Genomic DNA, 21781 nt, shown 5'->3' on the forward strand with positions numbered 1-21781 from the left:
TAACTTCATTTTTATTATAAAATTTAAAAAAAGTTGTATTATTTATTGTATTTTATTTTGAAGTTTATAACGGTTGTAATAATTAGACAATGATTATATAACAATATTAAAAATTTGCAATTGAAATATTTTTGTATTTGAATGTTTTATAAATGAAATATTTAAAAATATTTAAGAACATCAGATAATACCTTAGCTAGTTTAGTGTTATTTGTATAAATATCTAACATCTAATTTGAATAAAAAATGAATTTTTAATGTATAAAATATATTATGTTGAGTCCTAAAATAAATATAGAAAATAATAATTTATACAGCTAGCTTACATATTATTAGGCATATTTTACCGACATTGACAAATAAAAAATTAAAAAATAATCCATTTAATTTAAAGAAAATGAGGTTAAAAACTTGAAACTTGGAAACAGTATACGGAAGGACTAAAAAATAAGAAAAAGTTGAAGTACTAAAATGTAAATAAACTATTTTCTGTCGCTCTCTCTCTCTCTCTCTCTCGTCTACTCATTTATTTCTCTTTTAAAATCTCGCTCTCTCTCTCTCTGTCTCTGTCTATGGTCGCAAAGAGCAACGGCAAAATACAACTACCACCTAGGCCGTTTAAAAACCCGAACCCGAGTATCCAATTCCGGGTCGAACAAATGTTCGGAGGCTTGTGTTCCTGCCCTTGCTTTGGAGAACGGAGCTCTGACGCGGACGGGTCTGACGTTGATCCGGTTCTGCTCATCTCCGGCATGGGAGGCTCCATTCTCCACTCCAAGAAGAAGAAGTTCGGGTTCGAGACACGGGTCTGGGTCCGGATCCTTCTGGCGGACCTCGAGTTCAAAAAGAAGGTCTGGTCTGTCTATAATCCTACCACAGGTCATCTCTCTCTCTCTCTCTCGTTAGTTTATGTATATTTGTTTGTCTATATATGCACATATTTACGTTTGTTTCTGTGTTTTTGCATTGGAGTTCGAATATGTGTTGATTTTGTTGAGCAAATTGGTTTTTCTTTGAAGGAAAAAGAGAAACAGAGAAACATTGTTTATGTTTTGGGTTGGTGAGGAAGTTAATTAATGACTGAGTTATGAGGACTCGTAAGTGTATTGCAAAGAAAAATGATTCAAGTGAGAGAAAACGGAAAACTCATTGCAATATCTGTCAAGGCTAATAAAATCTAATTTGAATTAAATTATGAGTTATGAGTTATGGCTTATACTTTTTATTCCAAAGCCTCCAAAAAAGGAAAATATAAAATAATTGATTGTGATTATAAAATCTCAAATACAGTGTTTGGTTGCTGGGAGATGTAAGAAAACGAAAGAAACCAGAGATGTAAGAAAATTCAAATACAGTGTTATTGTCAACAGTCAAACAATTGGTAATTAATTCTGAACTTTCAAACGTTTCCAGATGTTAGTTGTAATTCCGGAAATTCAAAAAATATAAATTATTCCCAGAATTTTGAATTAGTGTGAGTTAGTTATACTGCCAATTCCCAAATTATATTCAAAATGCCTGATTGCATCTCTCTCTCTCTCTCTCTCTCTCTCTCTCTCTCTCTCTCTCTCTCTCTCTCTCTCCATGTCTATGTTGTTTAGTAATAAAATAGTTTCATTTAGACTGTTTGGAAGATAGAAGCAGTGCCATCTCCAATTTAGCCTTCTTTTCAGTATCTTAGTTTTTATTTTCAGAATGGCATAGTTATTTGGTTTCCTCAAATTATTCTGCCTTAACTTTGCGTAAGTGTGATTTTAGGTTATACAGAAACATTGGATGATGACACTGAAATTTTGGTCCCTGATGATGATTACGGGCTGTATGCAATTGATATTTTAGATCCATCATTGGTATGATCAACAAATCCTCTCCATGGTTTTTCACAATCCTGAAATGATGTAGCATATAGTATCTTGCCATGCAAGGCGTACTAGAATTTGAATTAAATGATTGTTTTTTAGAAATTATATGACTGGAACTTTTCTAATTCTTTTCAGTCGATTGCTTCTAAGTATATAAAACATGTGTCTGTTCTTGAATTGAGTGGTCACCAATAACAAACATGATTCAGAATAGACCTAGTTGTGATTAAAAAAAAAAAAAAAAAAACTCAAAAAATCCTAAAAACCGTGCCAACTGATGTATCCTTCTGTGAACAAGGAGAGATTTTTTATTTTTTTTTCACTTGTGGCCGCCATAAATTAATGAATAAGGAACTATTTTCCTCTTTCTGCCTGCCAATGCTTGGGAAGGCTCCCCCCCCTTCTCTCTCTCGGCTTCTCTCTTTCTATTGTTCTCTTGGGTTTGGCTTTTGCTTTTGAGCTATTCAATTCCTATGTTCTTTTGATATGTGAACTAGCAATAATTTCATAGTGAGATATTGAAACAAATACTATCATGGTATTCAAAGTCACTCATTTGCTATTTATGTCACAACATACAGAAGAAATAGCCATATCTATGTGATATTCCAAAAAGATCAGTTATAGTTATATTCGAAGCCCTTGCAATCACTTAGAAAACTCACTTACATTAAACATCAAATGTGGACTTTAGTACCCATGCAGTACTCTGTGCTTGAAATATATTTTCTCCTGCAGGGGGATTTTTCTCTGAAGAAAAAAGGGGTATGCAGGTGGGATTTATAATCTACTGACGCAACGGGGTAATTAATATAAAAGCAACGCTACTCTTCATCCTACAACTTGTCATCTCTAGCAAATTTTAAGTAGTTTGTCAATCACTTAAATAGCAGCTATTTAAATTGTCACATAGCAGGTGTGATTGGGGATGACGACATTTCTCCTAATACAATATGTTCACAATTTAGTGATTACAATATCTCACACAAACCTCTAACGTTACTAGAGTCTGCATTGGGTTTCAGTATTTCAACTATATTATGTTACTACATTGAATCTAATACTAAATCATTAAATTTACTTATTCTTATTAGTTTTAATTTTTGGGACAGGTAGTGACTTAACTGATATCAGAGCAACATTTTTGAATTCGAGCCTTAACTCTACACTTTATTTCCCCCATTTCAATCAAAAAATATTTCACATGTTGGATTAAATCCTCAGGAGAAATATTTTCCTCCCCATTTCAAATAAAAATATTTCACCCTTATTAAGAAGAAGTTGGCCTACACATGAGGAGTGGTAAAATATAAACCAAATTCTGAATTCTCCTATTAGACTTTTGGGACAAGTGGTGATAACATAATCATTTAATCGAATCCCACCAAGTAAACACTTAGTGTGGTGGAATTTAGCAACTATGCAACACCTTTTCAATCCATCCATCCATCCAATATGAGACTTTAAAACTCTCACAATATGGGGCATCATAGTTTATCCTGACCAACTACTTCATTCCTTCTTGCCTTCAAACCACATGTTGACATTCTTCCAGAGATAATCAATTTATGATTGTCCCCATCAGCCTGTATATACTCTTTTAGAATGATTAATAATTGCAGCAAATGTGGCATGTGAAGTGTGTGATTTTTTGTCTATTGTTCAATGTTCCATGAGTACCACATTTTGGTCTGTTCTATGATGATAGGATTGCACATGCACAGATGCACTAGTATACACTTAGTTTATGTCATCATTGACACATGTCAGTTGGTTTAAAAGTCTTAGAAGCATCCATTTCAATACTTTCAAATTTTGTATTTCTTAATCTTTCTTTCATCATTACATTACCATCATGTTAGTTTCTTTCCCTCTTAGTTGCTTCTGATATGATATCATTTGATGTTTCAGGTGATGAAACTTTTACATTTCACAGAGGTATATCATTTTCATGCTATGATTGATATGCTTGTTAAATGTGGCTATAAGAAGGGAACCACATTATTTGGATATGGTTATGATTTCCGGCAAAGCAATAGGTAATTCATTTTGTATTGGTTGCTTTTCTGGTTGTTAAAGTTGATGTCTTGGTGATGTGATTCTCAAGTGTGTCAATCTCTAGCCAAGGTTTTAACTATAAAACGGTGTCTTATAGATATTAAAAGCTCCTTAATGTTGCTCATGGTTATCTGCAATTTATTGCTGGCAGAATTGACAAATTAATGGAAGGTCTTAAAACGAAGTTGAAAGCAGCTCACCAAGCTTCTGGTGGTAGAAAAGTCAATATAATCTCGCATTCAATGGGCGGGCTGCTAGTGTTGTGTTTCATGTCACTCCATAATGAGGTGTGCAAATTTTCTATTGGTGATCAGTTTTTTTTTTTTCCCTTGTGACATGCAAAAATTAATTGTCTTCTTTTGTCATAAGAGGCATGACTGGTGATTCTACCATTTGTTGGCAGGTATTTTCCAAGTATGTGAATAAGTGGATATGCATTGCATGCCCCTTTCAAGGTAGTCTATTTTACTCATTATTAACAACGGATTTGACTTCTTTGAGATAGAGTGGAATGGTTTCATTTCCTTTTCAGTAAACTACATTTGAAACTTGGGGATCTTAGTTAATGTAATTAACTATATCCTCGAAATTTTACAAACAGTTCAAAGAGGTATTTTCATTGTTTTGAGAACAATTTTTCTCCATTGTTTAAAGTAATGGTAGTTTGGCTTTGCTGAAGCCAGAAAAAGAAGAATGCAAGGAAAATGAAAGGTGATGAAAAAATATTCTGCTCATAACCAACATAAGCACAAGAAGTTTTTGGGACTTGTGAAGCTGCTTGATATAGTAGAAAACTGTATACTACCTCAGTGATGCCACGTGGCTGTAAAATGTGTTGTCTAACTTCACTATAGTAATTAAGAGGTTCAATCTACAAATAGCCACTCCTTTAAGCAGTAAGGTCTGTCTACCTGGCAGACATATTAAGGCTGTGTAAGAATGAAAAGGGGGTGGCCCCAACATCGTTCCTATCATTTGCATGTGAGACATCAAATATCCAATCCAATGGAAACATAATCCAAACCACTTAAGATGTATTATGCAATTTTCTTAAACTCCTAATCTGTATCCAGACCACAAGTTGGATAGAGCCCTTGCAACAAAGACTTGAGGAGGCCAATTGCCCTGCTTGTCTCTAGTGTCAGAAACTCCATTCTTCACTTCAAGAGATGTAGTGCTTCAGGTTCTGGAGGCACTTTTAGCTTCGATCGATGGCTGCTTATTAGTGGCTGATGCACTGAATTATCTTTAGATGCTTTCATTGATCTGGTTATTGACTGGGGATCCCTCTTCATCCTCATGAATGCTCTTGTTTCCTACTATTCTTTTCTTCTATTGTCAATAATGTGTCCTTGCATCCTCATTTACCTTGATTGTCTTTCCATGCCCTGTATTGTTAAGCTTGGACTTATCCCCAACTTGGATTCAGCTGCATGAATCCACAGACATGTTTCTGGACTTCTTATTTGCATCTCTCTGACTATTTTTTGTTTGATCTTATGGGTATTGTGATTTCAAGTTCTTTTTCTTGGTGGAAGTTAATAAGAAAATGTGGAGAAAAGGTACACAAAGTGTGCCAAAGATTACTTTTATCCTTATGATGAGCCATGAGCAGCAAGGAGTCCAAGAATACCCCTAAAGCACCTGACGAGTTTTAGCTCAGACAGCAGTTCTGAAGTTTTCTGTTTTGTTCTTTTTCCTCCATTATTTTTCTTGTGTCTTCTCAAATTGTGCTCCAAACTAACATGCATAGAAAAAACTGTGCTCCAATTAATTCTGAAATATAATTGACAGGTGCACCGGGATGCATTAATGATTCACTCTTAACTGGATTGCAGTTTGTTGAAGGATTTGAAAGCTTCTTTTTTGTGTCAAGGTGGACAATGCACCAGCTGGTAATTCCTCAACTTGACTATTTTCCCCAGGTGATGGAATTAAATCTAAAACTTTGACCTTAGTCATGTTGTGCCGAACCTTTTCTTGGTGAAGCTATAGTTCTAATTGAAACATGACCAGAATGCAGTGTTTCCATATGTAGTTAAAGAAATATTGGCATAATTGTTGGATACTGAGAGTTGTGTTTGGACAGTAATGTGCCCTTTTTGGGTTATATCTATAAAATTTTTTAGGGTGTTGGATTTAGTTTAACTTAGGTCAACCATTCAGATGCATGTAACCCCATCGAAGATTAGTATAGGTTCATAAGTTGCATGTCCAATTTACTACGTATTCAGCTTGCAACCATCAGGTCTAAGGAAGTGAGATTTGTGCTTCTAGATCCATGTGACAGGTAAACTCTGGTTAGGTGTAGCTGCTATCTTGTTCAAATCAGAGAGTTCATTCTGTGTGTTTCCCATAATGACTCTGTCTTACCCTATTCAAGACTACACTCATATTAATTCTTTAATGTCTTTGGTTAATATACAAAGGACTATGAGATGACATCTATATATTTTTGTGTATAGTTGGTTGAGTGCCCATCAATATATGAGATGTTGGCAAACCCAGAATTTAATTGGAAAAAACAGCCAGAAATTCAAGTTTGGCGAAAGCACTCCACAGATGAGGAAACTTCTGTCGATTTGGAATCTTATGGTCCAATTGAAAGTATCACTCTGTTTGAAGAAGCATTGAGGGATAATGAGGTACTGTGTTCATAATTAATGGACGTGAAAAGATATTAATATTTGTCTTCAAACTCTGCATATATATATAAATATATATTTGATAAATGATTAAGGGTTTCGTTGATGAATCAACCAAATTCATAAACACACTAGATATATGTGTTGTGTACATATATATATGTTCATAATGTGTATCAACCTAAGGATACCCCAAGTCCTGGAGAGTCTCACTCTGAAAACGAAGGTTCATCTGGGCCCATACTCCAATAGAACCAGTTAATGCTACCAGCTCAAATTGGTAGAACTTAAGTTTTTACGGTATTGACCTCTTTCAGAAATGAAAGGAAATTATAGTCAAGACTGTTCGTGAACTTCTACTCCAACTTTACTTATTAAAAAAGAAAAATTTTATCTCCAATTTCAAGGGCAGTATATCTATTCTGATTTCTTATGTTTGCAAAATCCTTGAAGAATATGTTATCTACTTCCTTTTTACTTGAAGTTCTCCCCCTATATTTTTTCCTAACAGAAGCACTCACACACACACTGTTGCTTACATTTCATGATGTGATTGTGGCATTTTTCTCCTTTCCCCTATAATTTTCACTTCCACCATACATTCTTTAAAGAGTATCTAAAGCTTATATCATGTGTATTTGTTGCAGCTTAATTATGATGGAAAAATGGTAGCTCTGCCTTTTAACTTCGAGATTCTCAAATGGGCTGCTGGGACTCGCCAAGTTATATATGATGCTAAATTACCGGATGGGTTCTGCTTCTATAACATTTATGGAACATCATTTGACACACCTTTTGACGTTTGGTATGTGAGTGAATTAATTTAGGAATTAAAAATGCTTTGTAAGGGTCAAGGGATGGGAACTTTTAAAGTAAATGGTCCTCATTTGTTTGAAAATATGAAATCTAAAAAGGGGTTTGGAAAGCATGATGTAGTCTGTCAAACGTAAGGGGCTCTCTTCACCAACACCAGCTCATTTTAATTATTATTATTATTATTATTTGATGAATAAGATCGTTTTAATTAATTCTAGTCATGCATGTTAAATGATGTTTATTCTTAATGTATTGCTCAGGTCAAAAAGGGATTGAAATTTAATCCAATGGCTTGTATGATCAAAACTAATGATTTCTAAATGGCATGCCTTTCTTTGAATTCAAAAGCAAGTTAAAATTCACTGGAACTGAGATTTAGAATCTTCTGACCACAATTATGAAAATTGTTAATGGTAGAAGTGCATCTGACATATGTGTGTTCAATGCAGCTATGGCTCAGAAACATCTCCAATTGAGGACTTGTCTGAAATTTGCCACTCAATGGTGAGTGATTTGATTTGTTTGTGAAATCACTAACCCACTGCTTTAAGTTAAACTTGAAGTTAAATTGATACAACAACCCCTCACCTCTTGAAACTACACTCTGCTTAGGTAGAAGCCCTTTTTCACAGGTGATTTATCAAACAGCAATTTTCAAATTTTAATGTGCACATAAACTGACGAATATGCTCATATGCACATGCTCTTAAATTTGTGCCTTAGCTACTGACACATTCTGGTTATTTTGTATGTTTATACCTTGTATCATTTTTTATTCCAGCCCCAGTATTCTTATGTTGATGGAGATGGAACAGTTCCTGCTGAATCAGCAAAGGTGCTCTATCTAATTTTTCATTTGACACATTATTTCAGCTGATGTTATTTAAGGAAAGCTTTACGATGATGTCCAGTGTCAGAATGTTGAAATGAAAATCCAAATTCTTGCTTGGTAAATAGAACTTGAGTCGTAAAAAAACCAATATCAAGCTTGAACTCAGATTGGCCCAATTAACATTTTGAGCTTTCTAAAAAGCCTGCTGGACAAACTCAAGCAGACCAAAGCTCAGATAGACTTTGGCTCTTTTCACCCTAGAGGCTAGAAACTTTGAACTTTATGTACCCACGAACATGGAAAATTTAAACAAATGGACAATTGAACATGGTGGAAAAGTTTTGGCATGTTATGCGAGCACCTCTCTTCCAGTCAATTTTCACATGCACAAATAATGCGAACATTTCAATGTTGTTTGTATCTTGTATCATTTATTGTAAATGAAAAGTTCATTTCTTACAATTAGAAGGTTCTGCAAAAAAAAAAAAAAAAAAAAAAAAAAATTCATGAATAGAGGATGAAGCAGAGTAAGGGTACCCAATTATAACTGAAAGATGACTATGTAAACCGACCAGCTTACCCAATTATAACTGATGTCATACATAAACATACAAGTTGCAACTAATAATTAAAACTTTTGGGATATACAATACTGTGATCAGCGATATAGACGCACATGCAATCGGTGTCATTTTCTTCCTTATCCATCAAGAAAGGAGCAGAACGTGGTGAAGACATTTGATAGTATCCGGAGGCCATGGTTTGGTCATCGAAAATGTGATCTATGATATCAACTAAAATATTTTACTCCATGCTTCGGTGCACGTGAATGAATCTATTAGCTGGTTAACAACCAACATGCAAGAGGGATGCAACAACAGGGATGATGGGTATATTGATCAGGTTTTAGATAGCTAAACAAGACAAACTAAGACAGTAGTCTGAATATGGAGTTTATTGGATTATGTTAGGTTTGGCTTAGTGAGCATTTTAGATTTATTTGTTGTTATATTTGTTCTTGATATGCTATGAGCTTACTTTGTAATTAAGTTCATCTTTGGATACACATCTTGAATACATTGAAACCTTGAGAAATTATCGGGGTGCATGCTTCCGAGAACATAATTTATTTTCACTTTCTTGCTTGATTAGTTAATGTACCGCAGTGTAGGAGTTTGATCTTTCTTTGTGAGTACCAACTTCTATTGCATAATATCTAATCTCTGTCGAGCAATCTTTCTTTGGATTGCACAGGCTGATGGATTTGATGCAGTTGAAAGAGTAGCAGTTGCTGCTAGTCATCGTGGAGTTTTACAAGACAAAACAGTTTTTAAATACGTCCAAAAGTGGTTGGGGGTTGATCAAAAGGTCCGCAAGCATTCAAAGTCTTCCAGAGTAGTAGATGCCTCAACTTAGCTCATGGACTCGCAATTCTTTATGCAGATAGGGGATGTGTTTCAAATAGTCACGATTTGTAAGTAATAGCATCAGAACTTTGTGAATTTGGAACCTTCTGTATACATCCCATGTACACGAGTAGTCCTTTTTCTAGCATATTTCCCCTTGTTAGTGTCAATCTGAATTAGTTAGTGTAAATGTTATATCTGAATCATCTTATTGCCAAAGGCTTTGTTAACCTCATGGAATATCTTTTTTTGGAAAACTCTTTTTTCCCGTTTTGCAATGTTTGGCATGACATTTGGGGATAAATCTTCAGGGAATAATAATCTCTCTTCTGGGGGAAAGTGGCCCTCTCTTCTAGTAAGCAAAAGCTTATTTCCAGAGCAAGTTCAAGTTTCCAAAGGCAGAAATCATAGGAATTCATGATATTGACTTTCGATACCAGAAAATAAAAAGCGAATACATCCCATTTCCACACTTGGTCCAACCAAATGCAGATGATCTTCCAAAAGCCCTTGGTTCGGACAGATCTCAATTTCTCATGGCAGTTTTAATGCCTTTCAAAAAAATTATATTTGAAAGATTGTTAATTTACCCACTTGTATCAGTTTGTGAGATTATTTTTGTATAATTCCTTTGTGAATGTAGCAATACTCATACATTATTGATGTGGAGTCTTAATGCATTTTAATTTTTTTTTTTCTATGACTTATATGGCTTCATAATAAGTGGTGTACGTTGTACTGACTTGTAAATGGTAGAACTCAAATAATTATGGTTTTCATACTATCCCACTTAAGTTTATGTGATGGCCATTGCTCACCAAGTGCTTTGGTGATCAGTGTTAGGGGGGCTAAAACCCCTTGCCCTAAAAGGCATCCTAGTCCAACCCATTAAAAGGTCACCTTTGAGAGATACGTAGGAAGAGAGAAGGACAAAGGAAGGGGGAATAGGAAGGGGGGGAGAAGGACAAAGGAAGGGGGAACGAGAAGGGGACAAGAAAAATGAGAGGTCAGAGAGAAATGAAGAAGCCAACAGAAAGGAGGAAAAAAAGGAGAAAATAGAAGGGGTCAGACACACAAGAGGGAGGAAGTGACATAAAGCTGTTATTTCACACTACTCCTAAGGCCAAGATAAAAAAGGGTCAGACTGGATGATAAGGAGACTTCTTTTGGATTGACTCCTTCAGCTTCTTCAATCTCACGACAGGAGCTCCAGAGGGATTATCTTATTCAAAAAATAGATCTCCGACTTCTATTGTACAGTGAGAAATGAGAGACCTTGAGAGACTGTAAAATATTCATATTATAGTGGATTTACCCTCTAAATAACGTCTGGACGTAAGTCTAGTGCTAGACCACATAAATCTGGGTGTCTCCATCTGTCTTTATATTTCTTGTATTTATTTTCTATTCATTGCTATGGATGTATGTAAGAGTTTCGTATAGTCGCTACGGATTGTAGTTGGGGCTCCCAAATCACACCGATCAAGACTCGAATTGTCACCATGGGCTAGAAATGATGCTTTCTCCTATTTTCAATAGGAAAATGATATTATTACTACTCAACTACAACTTATCTACAACTTTTTTTGTATTTGATTTTTTTTTAATTTTTTATTTTACTTAATGATTAAGGAAGTGAGTATTAATAAAATTATATATTTTTTTAAATTTTTTCTTAATGATTAAGGATGTTAAAAAAATACTTAAAAGAAAATGAAATAAAAATAAAAAAATTTAAAATGCACAATCAAGCAATGACTAAGGAAGAGATATAGTCAAGGGGAACAAAAAAGAGAGAGATCCGCATTCTTTTTTGAGTTCTTCCCTTCGCAAGCACTTGGGCCCTGACGTGCCCCACCAACCCCAGAGGGCCATGAACAAGAGGAATGAAAGAAGAGCTTATTCGTATTCAATGCTAGCCGAGACCCAGCCTCCCAATTTCTCAAAAGGGTCAGTGGAGTTGCAGCATGCAGTTTCTGATGCTACAGAACAGTCTGTGCCTGTTGCAGACTCATCATATATTTTATTTTCCACTCATAAGGTATTGAAATAGAAGAAACTGGAGAATATATCCAGTTTGGGGCTCTAGTTTCCCCTGGGAGGGAGATCTCACCAGGTCCTCAAATAATACACCGTAAGTGGTAAATGGGTTGTAATGTGGTTGGTGGTGTATCATTGTCCTTTTCAATATGTTGTGTGATTTTTGGCATTAGCAATCAATTATGCTATGAAGTGCAAATAACAATTAAGTGGCATGGCTTGGTCTTTTACTGCGTTTTCTATTCTAAAAATGAAATATATTTTGTTCCAAATATTTGATGGAAAAGCACCTATGATAAGAGAGATCTTGAAAGGATATAACAACTTTATAATACTCTGTTATTCTTTTCCAGAATGACACATAACAAGGGTTGTATTGGCTACAATCTTACAGCTTGCATTATGATTCCGTAGTGCGACGTAATTTGGTGGAGGAGGATTGGGCATGCAACACAACATTTGGATTAATGGGTGTGCGACGTCGTTTGGTTGATGAGCCCTTGGCTTGCAACACAGCTTATGAAGGTTGTTTTGGAGGCAGCAGTAAGTTACTAGCAAGGGACACATGTCTGACAGGATTCCAACAATTTCTATTAATTTTTTATTTTCCATTTTAATGCTTTCAATTATCTTAAGTTCTAAAGGGAATTGTTATCCATATATAATTAGTAGAATTAGTGGGGGGATGGGATATCTTTTGTGTAGTTGAAGATTCTGAATTGTACTGGACGTTGAACACCTCAAATAGCTCATCCCTTTTTATCAATGCAAGCTTATGACTATAAGAGTCCTTTTCACAAACATCTTCCAGGCTTCTATCATTTACATTACAACAACCTTCATTCCATCTCCCATTCGTTTCCTTGTTACGTTACAATAATTCTCAACAGGTTCCTGACAATTGGTATCCAGAGTCGACGATCTATGGAGGATGAAATATTTTTCTAGCAGCAAGAAGAAGCCTTACAGTGGCGGATAGACTCCAATGAACAGAGTATTTAGGAACTTAATAACCACTTGGATGAATTGACAGATATGTTACTTACCTGGGTGGTAAAGCAGAACAATATTCCTAATCAGTATGCTCTTATAAAAATATTACTGAGTTTAAAGGTGAGAAAACAAAAACCAGTAGTTGTTGAAGATTATAAGGATGAAGAAGACTCGGCAGCTAGGGATTCATCCAAAGAAACACAAAAATTGGTATTGTAGGAAGAAAATGGAACGCAGATTGAAGTTGAAGTTGCAGATGAAGGCGTAGAAAAGCCAATAGCGGTGGAGGGGAGTGTGGTGGTGTCCATGGAAGTTACTCCCAAAGAAATCACTTCATCTATCCTTAGAAATCTAAAGCCAAAATTAATTTCTGAACAACCAAAATTTTCTAAAATGATTTCCTTCATCTCCGTGCCTCTTCTCCTTTCCCCATCACACCCCATCCAAGATTAACCTCACCGAGATGGAGCACTAGATCATTAATGGGGCCATAAACTAAGTCATCGCAAACTCCATCAACAATGTCTTCGATGTTAGGATGTTGATGGGCTGTAGATTCCATGGTGTTTGTGTACGTCTCGTATGGCACCCTCCATGGCCAGGAGGCATTCCCCACTCACTCTCGGTCCAACAACCCCAAAAATCCTAGACTCTAGCCCTTCAATTCAAGAACCCCACGTCGTCTTCGTTTACTTCCACCAACCCCCCCCCCCCCAACTCAAACTGGTTCCTTTGGCTTCAAAACCTAGACCAAGCCAAGATAGATGAATATGCTACTCCAGCCAAGACAGAGGCCGAGGACATCATCGCTACCATTGTGAAGGTCACGAGTGCAGGAGCTATATCTGTGAGTGAGAATCAGGAAGATTAGGTTTCCTTGGTTGCCATGCACAGCGATTCTTGGTGGCTTTCTATACTTTTCCCTCGGCGTATGTCTCTAAAATTGTTTTCGATGCCAAAGAACAGTTCCATCATTGAGAGTCTAACATAAAAGGGGGCTGATGTCGACATTAATGTTAGCTCTCAACTTGTTCATGGGATTGCCAAAATGGTATCGGGAATTGGTGGCTCATACCTTGTTGTCGGTACACATGGTGTGAGAACTAAACTTAAGCTAGTATTTGCAACTGGAATCCACAAAACTATTGGGATTGATCTGGTTGCGATCAGTGTCAACAATATCGTTACTTCTGGATTATTTTTCCTCAATGTTATTAGGCAGTATCATTGCGTATTGCTATTAAAGAACAACCTATTGTCGATCGATCTCTTCGAGAGGGATTTATTTGAAAAGCAAGAGGTAGATTATGGCTTGGGTTGAGTATGGAGAGGCCATCAAAATTATCCGAGTATGGCTTGGGTACTCGCAGATTAGACCCTCAAGTCCCATTCTCATTTCTCAGATTGACCTCTCCAACACATTCAAGAAGTTCATGCATTTTGGGTTCTCTGCTTCTAGTGGCTAGGGCTCTTCAATTCATGTTATTGATAATTGGCGATTAAAAACTTTTTGGTCTCTTCCCCTTGTGATTACGATGGATACTCTAGAAGAAGGGGACTATTTTGTTTCCTTTTTTGAGGACCAAGGCATCACAAATACAAGCATCTCCGTAGATGAACATGCAATAAGAAAGAAAGTAGAAGAGCCAACTTACAAATTGGGAGGATTAGCTGCATTTCTTTTCTCTGCATTTGCAATTTTTGCTGTAGTCTTTTTCTTCTTGATAAGGAGCAAAAGACTTCGCATCAGGAAAAGCCAAGAAAGCCCATTGTCGGGTATGGCTATTTTCTAGCTTCACTGTTCTATATTTATGAGTTTTTTCCAACCTCATGATCCTATTGTCAGGTATGGCTATTTTCCTATAGAAAATGATTGTTCTCAACCTACTAGAGAAGGGGGTGTTGGAAAGGAAGTTTGAGTGTGGACTAGAAAATGGGCTTGATGTGAGAATTTGGATGGGTCTGAAAACTTTATTGTCAAGGAGGACTCTGACTTTGTGGTTCGATTTTGCAAAGATGTAGAGAGTAGATCACATGCGGGTTGTGTGGATTTTGCCTAATTTGATTTGTTCAGTTACTTGGTTGCTGAAAAAGGCAAGGGAAGAATGGATGCTATGGTGATTGGAGAGGTATTAAAAATGTATGTAGTTAGGTGGTCGCTAGAATCTATTGATACTTTGGGTTATATTGCTCATTACCAATGGAACAAATCTTTGGTAGAAACCATCATCTGCTTATTGCCATCTGACAAAGGGAAGTGGAAATGTGCATATATGGTTGTCAATTCTTGTGAGAAGGAGAAAGAGTTGAAGGGGAAACGGGATACACTTAGTTTCACTCTATAAAGCAAACCTTTCATTGAAGAGTTCAACTATGCCATGCCAACAAATTGTACAGGTGGAAACCTTGGTGTTGTTGCTAGGGAGCCTGAGTTAAAGAAATGGATTGCAAGGAAAATAGTTTTTGACAAGTTGCATGATCCAATTAAAATTGCCATGGTTGGAAAATACACTAGCCTTTCAGGTTCTTATCTCTTTGTTTTAAAGGCTCTTTTGCATGCTTCTGTCACTTGCTGTCAGAAGCTTATTGTAGAATGGGTTGCAACTTGTGACCTTGAAGACAAGACTGGTGAAGAGACCCCTTATGCTTATAAAGTAGCATGGAATTGTTTAAATGATACTGATGATAAAGAGGTTGTTCTTTTTGGCAAGCTTGTGACATGCATTTGGTTGGAAATGCATTCACTATTTTGGCCAGTGTTAGGGTATCACGGTTTTCTGAAGCTTCCATGCTGGCATATATATCTTTGGGTAAAAAGATTATACTTATTTTTTACCCCGGGGGTTGGACATTTGATGTTAGTTTTGTGAGTGGATGATGGTATTTTCATTCTCTATACTCTTCTCTTGGGTGTATGTGACAATTACACCAGCCCTCTAAACCTTGAGGGCAAGGTTCTTTAAGGGAAGGGAATTGTTATGATTCAGTAGTGCAACGCCATTTGCTGGAGAAGGATTGGGCATGTAACGCAGCGTTTGGATTAATGGGTGTGTGGAGTCGTTTGGTTGATGAGCACTTGGCATGCAATGTAGCGTATAAAGATTGTTCTAGAGGCAGTAGTCAGTTATCCACCATTAAATCCACCATCAATTTATCCCCTTAAGCCAGCTCCACCCTAGCCTTTTTCCCTTTACCACCCTTCAACTTCCCCTCCACTACAACATTATCTACACTCCTCTTAATAATTGTAACAGAAGTAACAGATGCATGGGACTCACCAGGAATTTTTGGCCCTCTAGCCCTTCTTTTCCAGCTGCCTCTCTTATGCTTCTCTAGCCCATTCAAGGTACACAAGACTTCCTTTTTTTGTTCTCCCAATTCTTGCAAAATATCATGAGTCAGGATTAACTCCTCACCCCTTCAGCCGACCCCCCTTTCCACTAGCTTCTTTACTCCCTCCATTGTTTCCACCATCACCCTTTGGTCCTCATCAAGATCCTCCACCACCGCAGGGCTCCTCCTCATCTCATCATCATTCATAGTCCATTTCCCATCCACAACAATAGTTTCTTGAACCTGTTCCTGCACTCCACTCTTACTTTGCTGTTTTTTTACATCCCCTTCCCTCCCCATGTTCCTTCTACTACCTGCTAGTGCCCTCATCCATGATCCAAATTGCATGGATGCATGGATTCCTCCTTTCCATGTTACCCTCCTATTTCCCCACTCCTACAACCTTGTTTCCCATGTGAAACAAATCCGCAATGAAAACAGATCCTATCTAAATGGGATCCAAATATTTTGGCCCTCAAAACTCACTGTTCTGCCTCTTGCTAGTGCCTTTCATAAATTACACTTGACTCTCACCCTAAGGCATTTTCCCCATGCTACATCACCTTTATCAGCATCCACCTCGTTGACCGTTCCAATTGATCCCCCAATCTTCTCACCCATTTCTCTATTCATACCTCCTAGAGAGAGGTTATACATTTGGATCCAAAATCTTTCACTGGAGAAATCCAGTAGGTGTGGTTGAGTACATGTTCAGCACACAAAGATAGTTATCATATAACCAAGGGCATCCATCCAAAACTCTGTCCCTATCACTTTGATTCGCAAATGTAATTACATAGCAATTCCCTCCAATTTCATTGAATTCCATCTGTATACTAACTCTCCACACTTTCTCCATCATCAATTTTACAACTCCTTCCCAATCACGCTATCAGCACAGATCTTCCCCACCAGGCTTCTCTTCCCTTTCAACTTTAATTCATCTATTTCCTCTATTTCAAGCACAATCGGGCTCTTCTTCATTCAGGTTCAGACGATCCCATCGCTCTTCTAATCCTTCCATTACCTCCACACCGACCACCGTAATGATCAGAAGCATCTCCTTCCTACTTCCTGAGAAATAGTAGCAGACTCACTACTTCACCTTTATCGCCTACGAGGAACAATAGAAAGAAGACTCATTTTTATTATATATCTTGTAGGAATTTATTGATGTCCTTGTAGAGCTTAACTATGCTATTCTTTATTAATGGATGACTTGCGGTGTGTTATCTCAATTTAAGTATATATAACTTTTGATGATTCTCAAAAAACAGAGCAATACTTTATTTTACCTATAAAAAAAATTGATTAGCAATACTTGTAGTAGTATGAACCCATGTTCTGTGTTGTAAATTCTAGAGCTTCACCATATCATCATCCTTTCCTGAACAAGGCTTCATCCTACACTAAAGCGATTTTCTTTTCACGTGACTATTTTATGTGAGAATTGACTCAAACTTCATCATGCTATTTTCACGATTCTTGAGATAGGCTACATTTTTTCCTAATTGCTAGAGTTTCTTTAGCGCATCATTAATTCTTGTACATCAATTCCGCCATGAGATAGGTTACCTATATTATTATGACCTGCCTATTTTTTAGTTTAATTTTTTTGGTTTTTTGAGGAGTTTGTGTATACTTCCTTCATGTACGGTTTTCCTCCCAATCTAACACAGTGCTCTTAATGCTCAAGTGTTTGCTATTATTAAGCACTGTAAGCTTGACTAGTCCTCTCATTGGCATTCTTAGTTTTAGATTGATGGAGGAAGAGGAAGATGGAATGCCACCCAATTCGATGTGGACTTCACAGTTGTATGTTGGTCCTATAAATCCATACTACCCGCCATTAATGAGACCTCAAAATACTTATCGAAATCCAAACGTCTACCATGCGGGTAGCCAGAATGATGTCTTTTACCTTTTTAAAAAAAGTTTGTTTGGCATACTTTTGAATCTAACAAATTGCATAATTGCAACATTCTTTTGGATTAAATATGCCCTACAATGCATCAAGAAATATTGAAGACTTGAGGTGAGTTGAAGAGTCATTCCAGGTATATTTACTTTAATTTTTTTAACAAATTCTTTTGTACGTCCATTTTCTTTTTAACAACGTGCTTGAATGCAGCATCCTATGATGCCACTTTATATGCCCTACCTTCCGTTGAATAATCCAGAGGACTTGAGGCATGTTGAAATGACCTTCCAGGTATATTTAGACTTAGCTTTTTTTAAAAATTTTGAACTATGTCCATTTTTTTTCCTAACAACTTCCTTGAATGCAGCATCCTATGATTTCATCACCTTATTTGCCCTACCCTCCGTTGAGTAATCAAAGGGACTTGAGGCAAGAAGCGACTCCCGCATCAAGTGTGTCAAGTAGTACGGAATTTGAACAAAATATTGAAAGTACATCACGAATGACTGATTAAAGTTGTCATGCTAATGGTGGTATTACACTTTTTAAAAAATTACTTTAATGCTGCTAATATTGAATTTATGCTAATCCATTCATGCCTTTGCATTTTTAGAAACTGTATCAAATGTGAAGAGGCGGAGGCGGAGGCGGAGGCGGAGGGTACCGCTGTTGTCTCGGATGATGTTATATGAGTTGAAGCACCAAGATTCGGTATGGAATTTAAGAGTGATAAAGTGCTTATGACCTATTATAAACGATATGCCAAGCAAGAGGATTTTGGTGTAAGGACATAGAGGACGAAGAGAGATTATGATGGGAGGGTTGTATGTGACAACTGGTTGTGCCCGTGGTGGCAAGTACCCACCTAACCACAATAATATCTCGAAGCCATAGCCAACAATCAAAACGTATTATAAGGCGAAGGTAAATGCGACCTTAAACAAGAATGGCATATGGGTTTTGACGATGGTTGAAAATGTGCATAACCATAGTACTGTAAGCCCCAAGAAATCTAGACTTTTGAGACCTCACAAGTTTGTAGATGAATACAGTCAAAGGATGCTCGACTTGAATGATAGAGCAAGTGTTCAAGTGAATAAGAATTATTTCATACTTCTTGTTGACACGGGGGAGTTTGAGAATCTTGATTTTCAAGAGAAAGATTGTTGAAATTTTATTGATAAGGCCAAACATTTAAGGTTTGATAAAGGAGGTGGCAAAACATTTAGTAAGTACTTTCAAAGAATAAGAGAGATGAATGATGGCTTCGTTTCTGTCATGGACGTGGATGAAAATGTGTTCTGGGTTGATGCATAAAGTCGAGCGGCTTATGAGTATTTCGGAGATGTTGTGACCTTCGATACGACATACCTAACAAATAGGTACGAGATGCCTTTTGCTCTCTTTGTTGATATTAACCATCATGGGTAATCTATACTATTAGAGGAGGGGTTGCTGCCAAGCAAAACACATACTTTTATTTGGTTGTTCCAAGTGTGGTTAAATTGCATGAATGGTCGAGTGCCCAAAGCCATCAAATGGACCAAGACCAAGTAATGAAGAGTGCTATTGCCACTATATTTCCAGAAACTCGTCATAGATATTATCAATGACATATAAGGCACAAACTTCTAGAGAAGTTAGGATCTCTCTTCCAATTCAATGCAAAATTGAAGACTTCCATACAGACTGTATTATATGATTCATAGACTTTCATAGAATTTGAGGACAGGTGGGGGCAACTACTTGAGAAGTACGATCTTGGAGGTAATGCATGGCATTAGTCCTTATACAATGAAAGGTCTTTTTAGGTTCCAGTGTATTTTGGACTGGTATGAGCATGACATCGTGGTCGAAAAGCATGAATGCTTTCTTTAACGAGTATGTCCATTTTGGTATGACTTTGAAGGAATTTTTCAACCAATTTAATAATACTCTAAGGAAGAAGGTGGAGGTAGAGACAAAGGCTAATTTCAATTCCTGCAACAAAATAATTCTCTGCATGTCCCCTTTTGGCATTAAGAAGCAATTTCAAAAGTCACAAGTGCAAAGTTTAAAGAGGTCCAAAGAGAGCTGTTAGACCTAATGTGTTGTAATTGCACACTTATAAGCACACAATGGTGCATTTCAACCTTTGATGTCTTGAATGAAATATCTACTGATGACTGCACCAAAACAGTCAACTACTTAGTTTACTATAGTGAAAAGGAGTGCAAGTTAAAATGCACATGTGTATTGTTTGAAACGAGGGGGATTCTATTTAGGCATGCACTTAGAGTTTGTCAACTGAAGAAGATTAATGTGCTGCTAGATATATATATGTCTTAAATCGTTGGAGAAGGACATAAAAAGGGGATACACATTGATCAAAAGTAATTATGATGACTTGCAGGGCAGTATAAATGCACGAAGGTAAGGGGTTGTGGTTAAAAGATGTTTGAAATTAGCAACGAAGATATCCCCAAGTGATGACCATGTCAATGCATTCCTGCGCTATGTCGATGACTTTGAGACAAAATGTGAAGGTATAAAACTGAAGTCAAAATCAAAATCAACGAATGCTAGACCAAAGGAGGTTGGGGATAAGGGTAAGAAGATATCGAGCCCCCATGTTGTTCGAGTGAAAGGGAGACCTCCAATTGAGAGAAAGGTTCCGCCCGTGGAGAAGATAGCAACGAAGAGAAAGAAGAAGCCGGTAATTACTTTTTGCAAGTTAATAGTCAATATTCCTTTTACACTAATATGCTTTTTTTTTGGGGGGGGGGGGGGGGGGATTTAGGCTTGCAGGAAAATATTTGATGAGGATTCACAATTGGGTGATAACCTGGGATCTAGACTTGGCACTATTGATGAGGTGGTTGGCGTTAGAACCCAAAACAACATTGTCACACAATCGAGGCCATCAGGAAATGAGGAGGTCTTTAGATCTTGTTATTTGGTTAACTATTTTTTTCCAATAAATAATGCCTATTATTAAATGTGTTTTGTTTTCTTTCATATATGTGAGCATATTGATGCTGTGTAACTCCATGGAGATTTTTGCAAAGTCTTACTTAGTATGCCTGAGGTGCATGGGTGGGTGGCCCTATAAGGGGAGTTTGTAATGCTTTTTATTTTATTAGACAGTTGTGAAGATGCACCTGATGCTGAATATGTAGATTGTAAACTAGGGGCTTTGTGTGTATCCAGTTTATGTGTTCTGGAGATGTTGTGTTTTGATTTTTGTCCCTTCTGGAAAGGTTGTGGAGATATTGTGGTGTTGTATGCAGACTAAGGGCGTTAGTAGCATGATCCATATATACCTTGTGTATATACTGATATGTACTTGGATTACTATACTATGATGAATATAGCAACTTTATATGAAGTTCAAGTAATTTGGATGTTGTGTTTAATTTGAAGTTCAAGTATATGATGTTGTGTTTGGTGGAGATTTTATGTGCTCCTACAAGAATTTCTTTAATTTAACTTCGTATGTACATGTTAGCAGGTTAATTACACAAGTTTTCATTACCAAATTGATGATGGGACCCATACGAAATTTCCTATATTTGATTAACCAACAACAGTTCAAATAAGTCACTTGCAAGGTCAAGACCAGCATTTCAGAAGCAAGTTAATCGACATACTCTGTACCAACAAGTTAATGTAAGGAACCAACATTTTCATACACACAATTGACCCATACATACGGATACCCCATTTGTATATAATAACCAAAACATGGGGAGAGCACCGTTACAATTGATTCATTCAAAAACCATCTACTTTATACAAAGTGCTATTTATAGTATCCAAACCAAGCAAACACTATTACAAATATGACTAATAATTTTCGCTTTTCCTCTTTAAGATTTCTCTCTCTCTCTCTCTCT

The 21781-nt window shown here is 36.8% G+C and overlaps 1 protein-coding gene across 4 annotated transcripts; it reads left to right on the forward strand.

Annotated features, from left to right (window-relative positions):
• Positions 1-538: 538 nt before the first annotated feature.
• LOC122315744 (phospholipase A(1) LCAT3) lies at positions 539-21301 on the forward strand. 4 transcript variants are annotated; one of them, XR_006244103.1, is made up of 13 exons: positions 539-879; positions 1759-1850; positions 3774-3901; positions 4072-4207; positions 4324-4375; positions 5715-5815; positions 6386-6565; positions 7213-7370; positions 7831-7885; positions 8163-8216; positions 9468-9687; positions 12013-18197; positions 18274-21301. XR_006244103.1 is itself a non-coding variant. In XM_043131864.1 (11 exons), the coding sequence occupies exons 1-11, from the start codon at positions 573-575 to the stop codon at positions 9627-9629; spliced, it is 1425 nt and encodes a 474-aa protein (XP_042987798.1). In that variant the 5' UTR covers positions 539-572; the 3' UTR covers positions 9630-9876. The 4 variants fall into 4 exon arrangements, 1 of the variants encoding a protein (XP_042987798.1); XR_006244102.1 differs by having other exon boundaries at positions 12013-21301; XR_006244101.1 differs by lacking the exons at positions 12013-18197; positions 18274-21301 and adding an exon at positions 9931-10403.
• The last annotated feature ends 480 nt before the right edge of the window (positions 21302-21781 follow it).

This window comes from Carya illinoinensis, chromosome 7 (assembly GCF_018687715.1).
Source record: "Carya illinoinensis cultivar Pawnee chromosome 7, C.illinoinensisPawnee_v1, whole genome shotgun sequence".
NCBI lineage: Eukaryota > Viridiplantae > Streptophyta > Magnoliopsida > Fagales > Juglandaceae > Carya > Carya illinoinensis.

Bases quoted from the DNA above. Each gene is read 5' to 3' on its own strand.
- LOC122315744 (XM_043131864.1), top strand. From the start codon at position 573: ATGGTCGCAAAGAGCAACGGCAAAATACAACTACCACCTAGGCCGTTT. The intron at 880-1,758 runs GTCATCTCTCTC...GTGTGATTTTAG, and splicing joins TGTCTATAATCCTACCACAG to GTTATACAGAAACATTGGAT. The intron at 4,208-4,323 runs GTGTGCAAATTT...ATTTGTTGGCAG, and splicing joins TCATGTCACTCCATAATGAG to GTATTTTCCAAGTATGTGAA.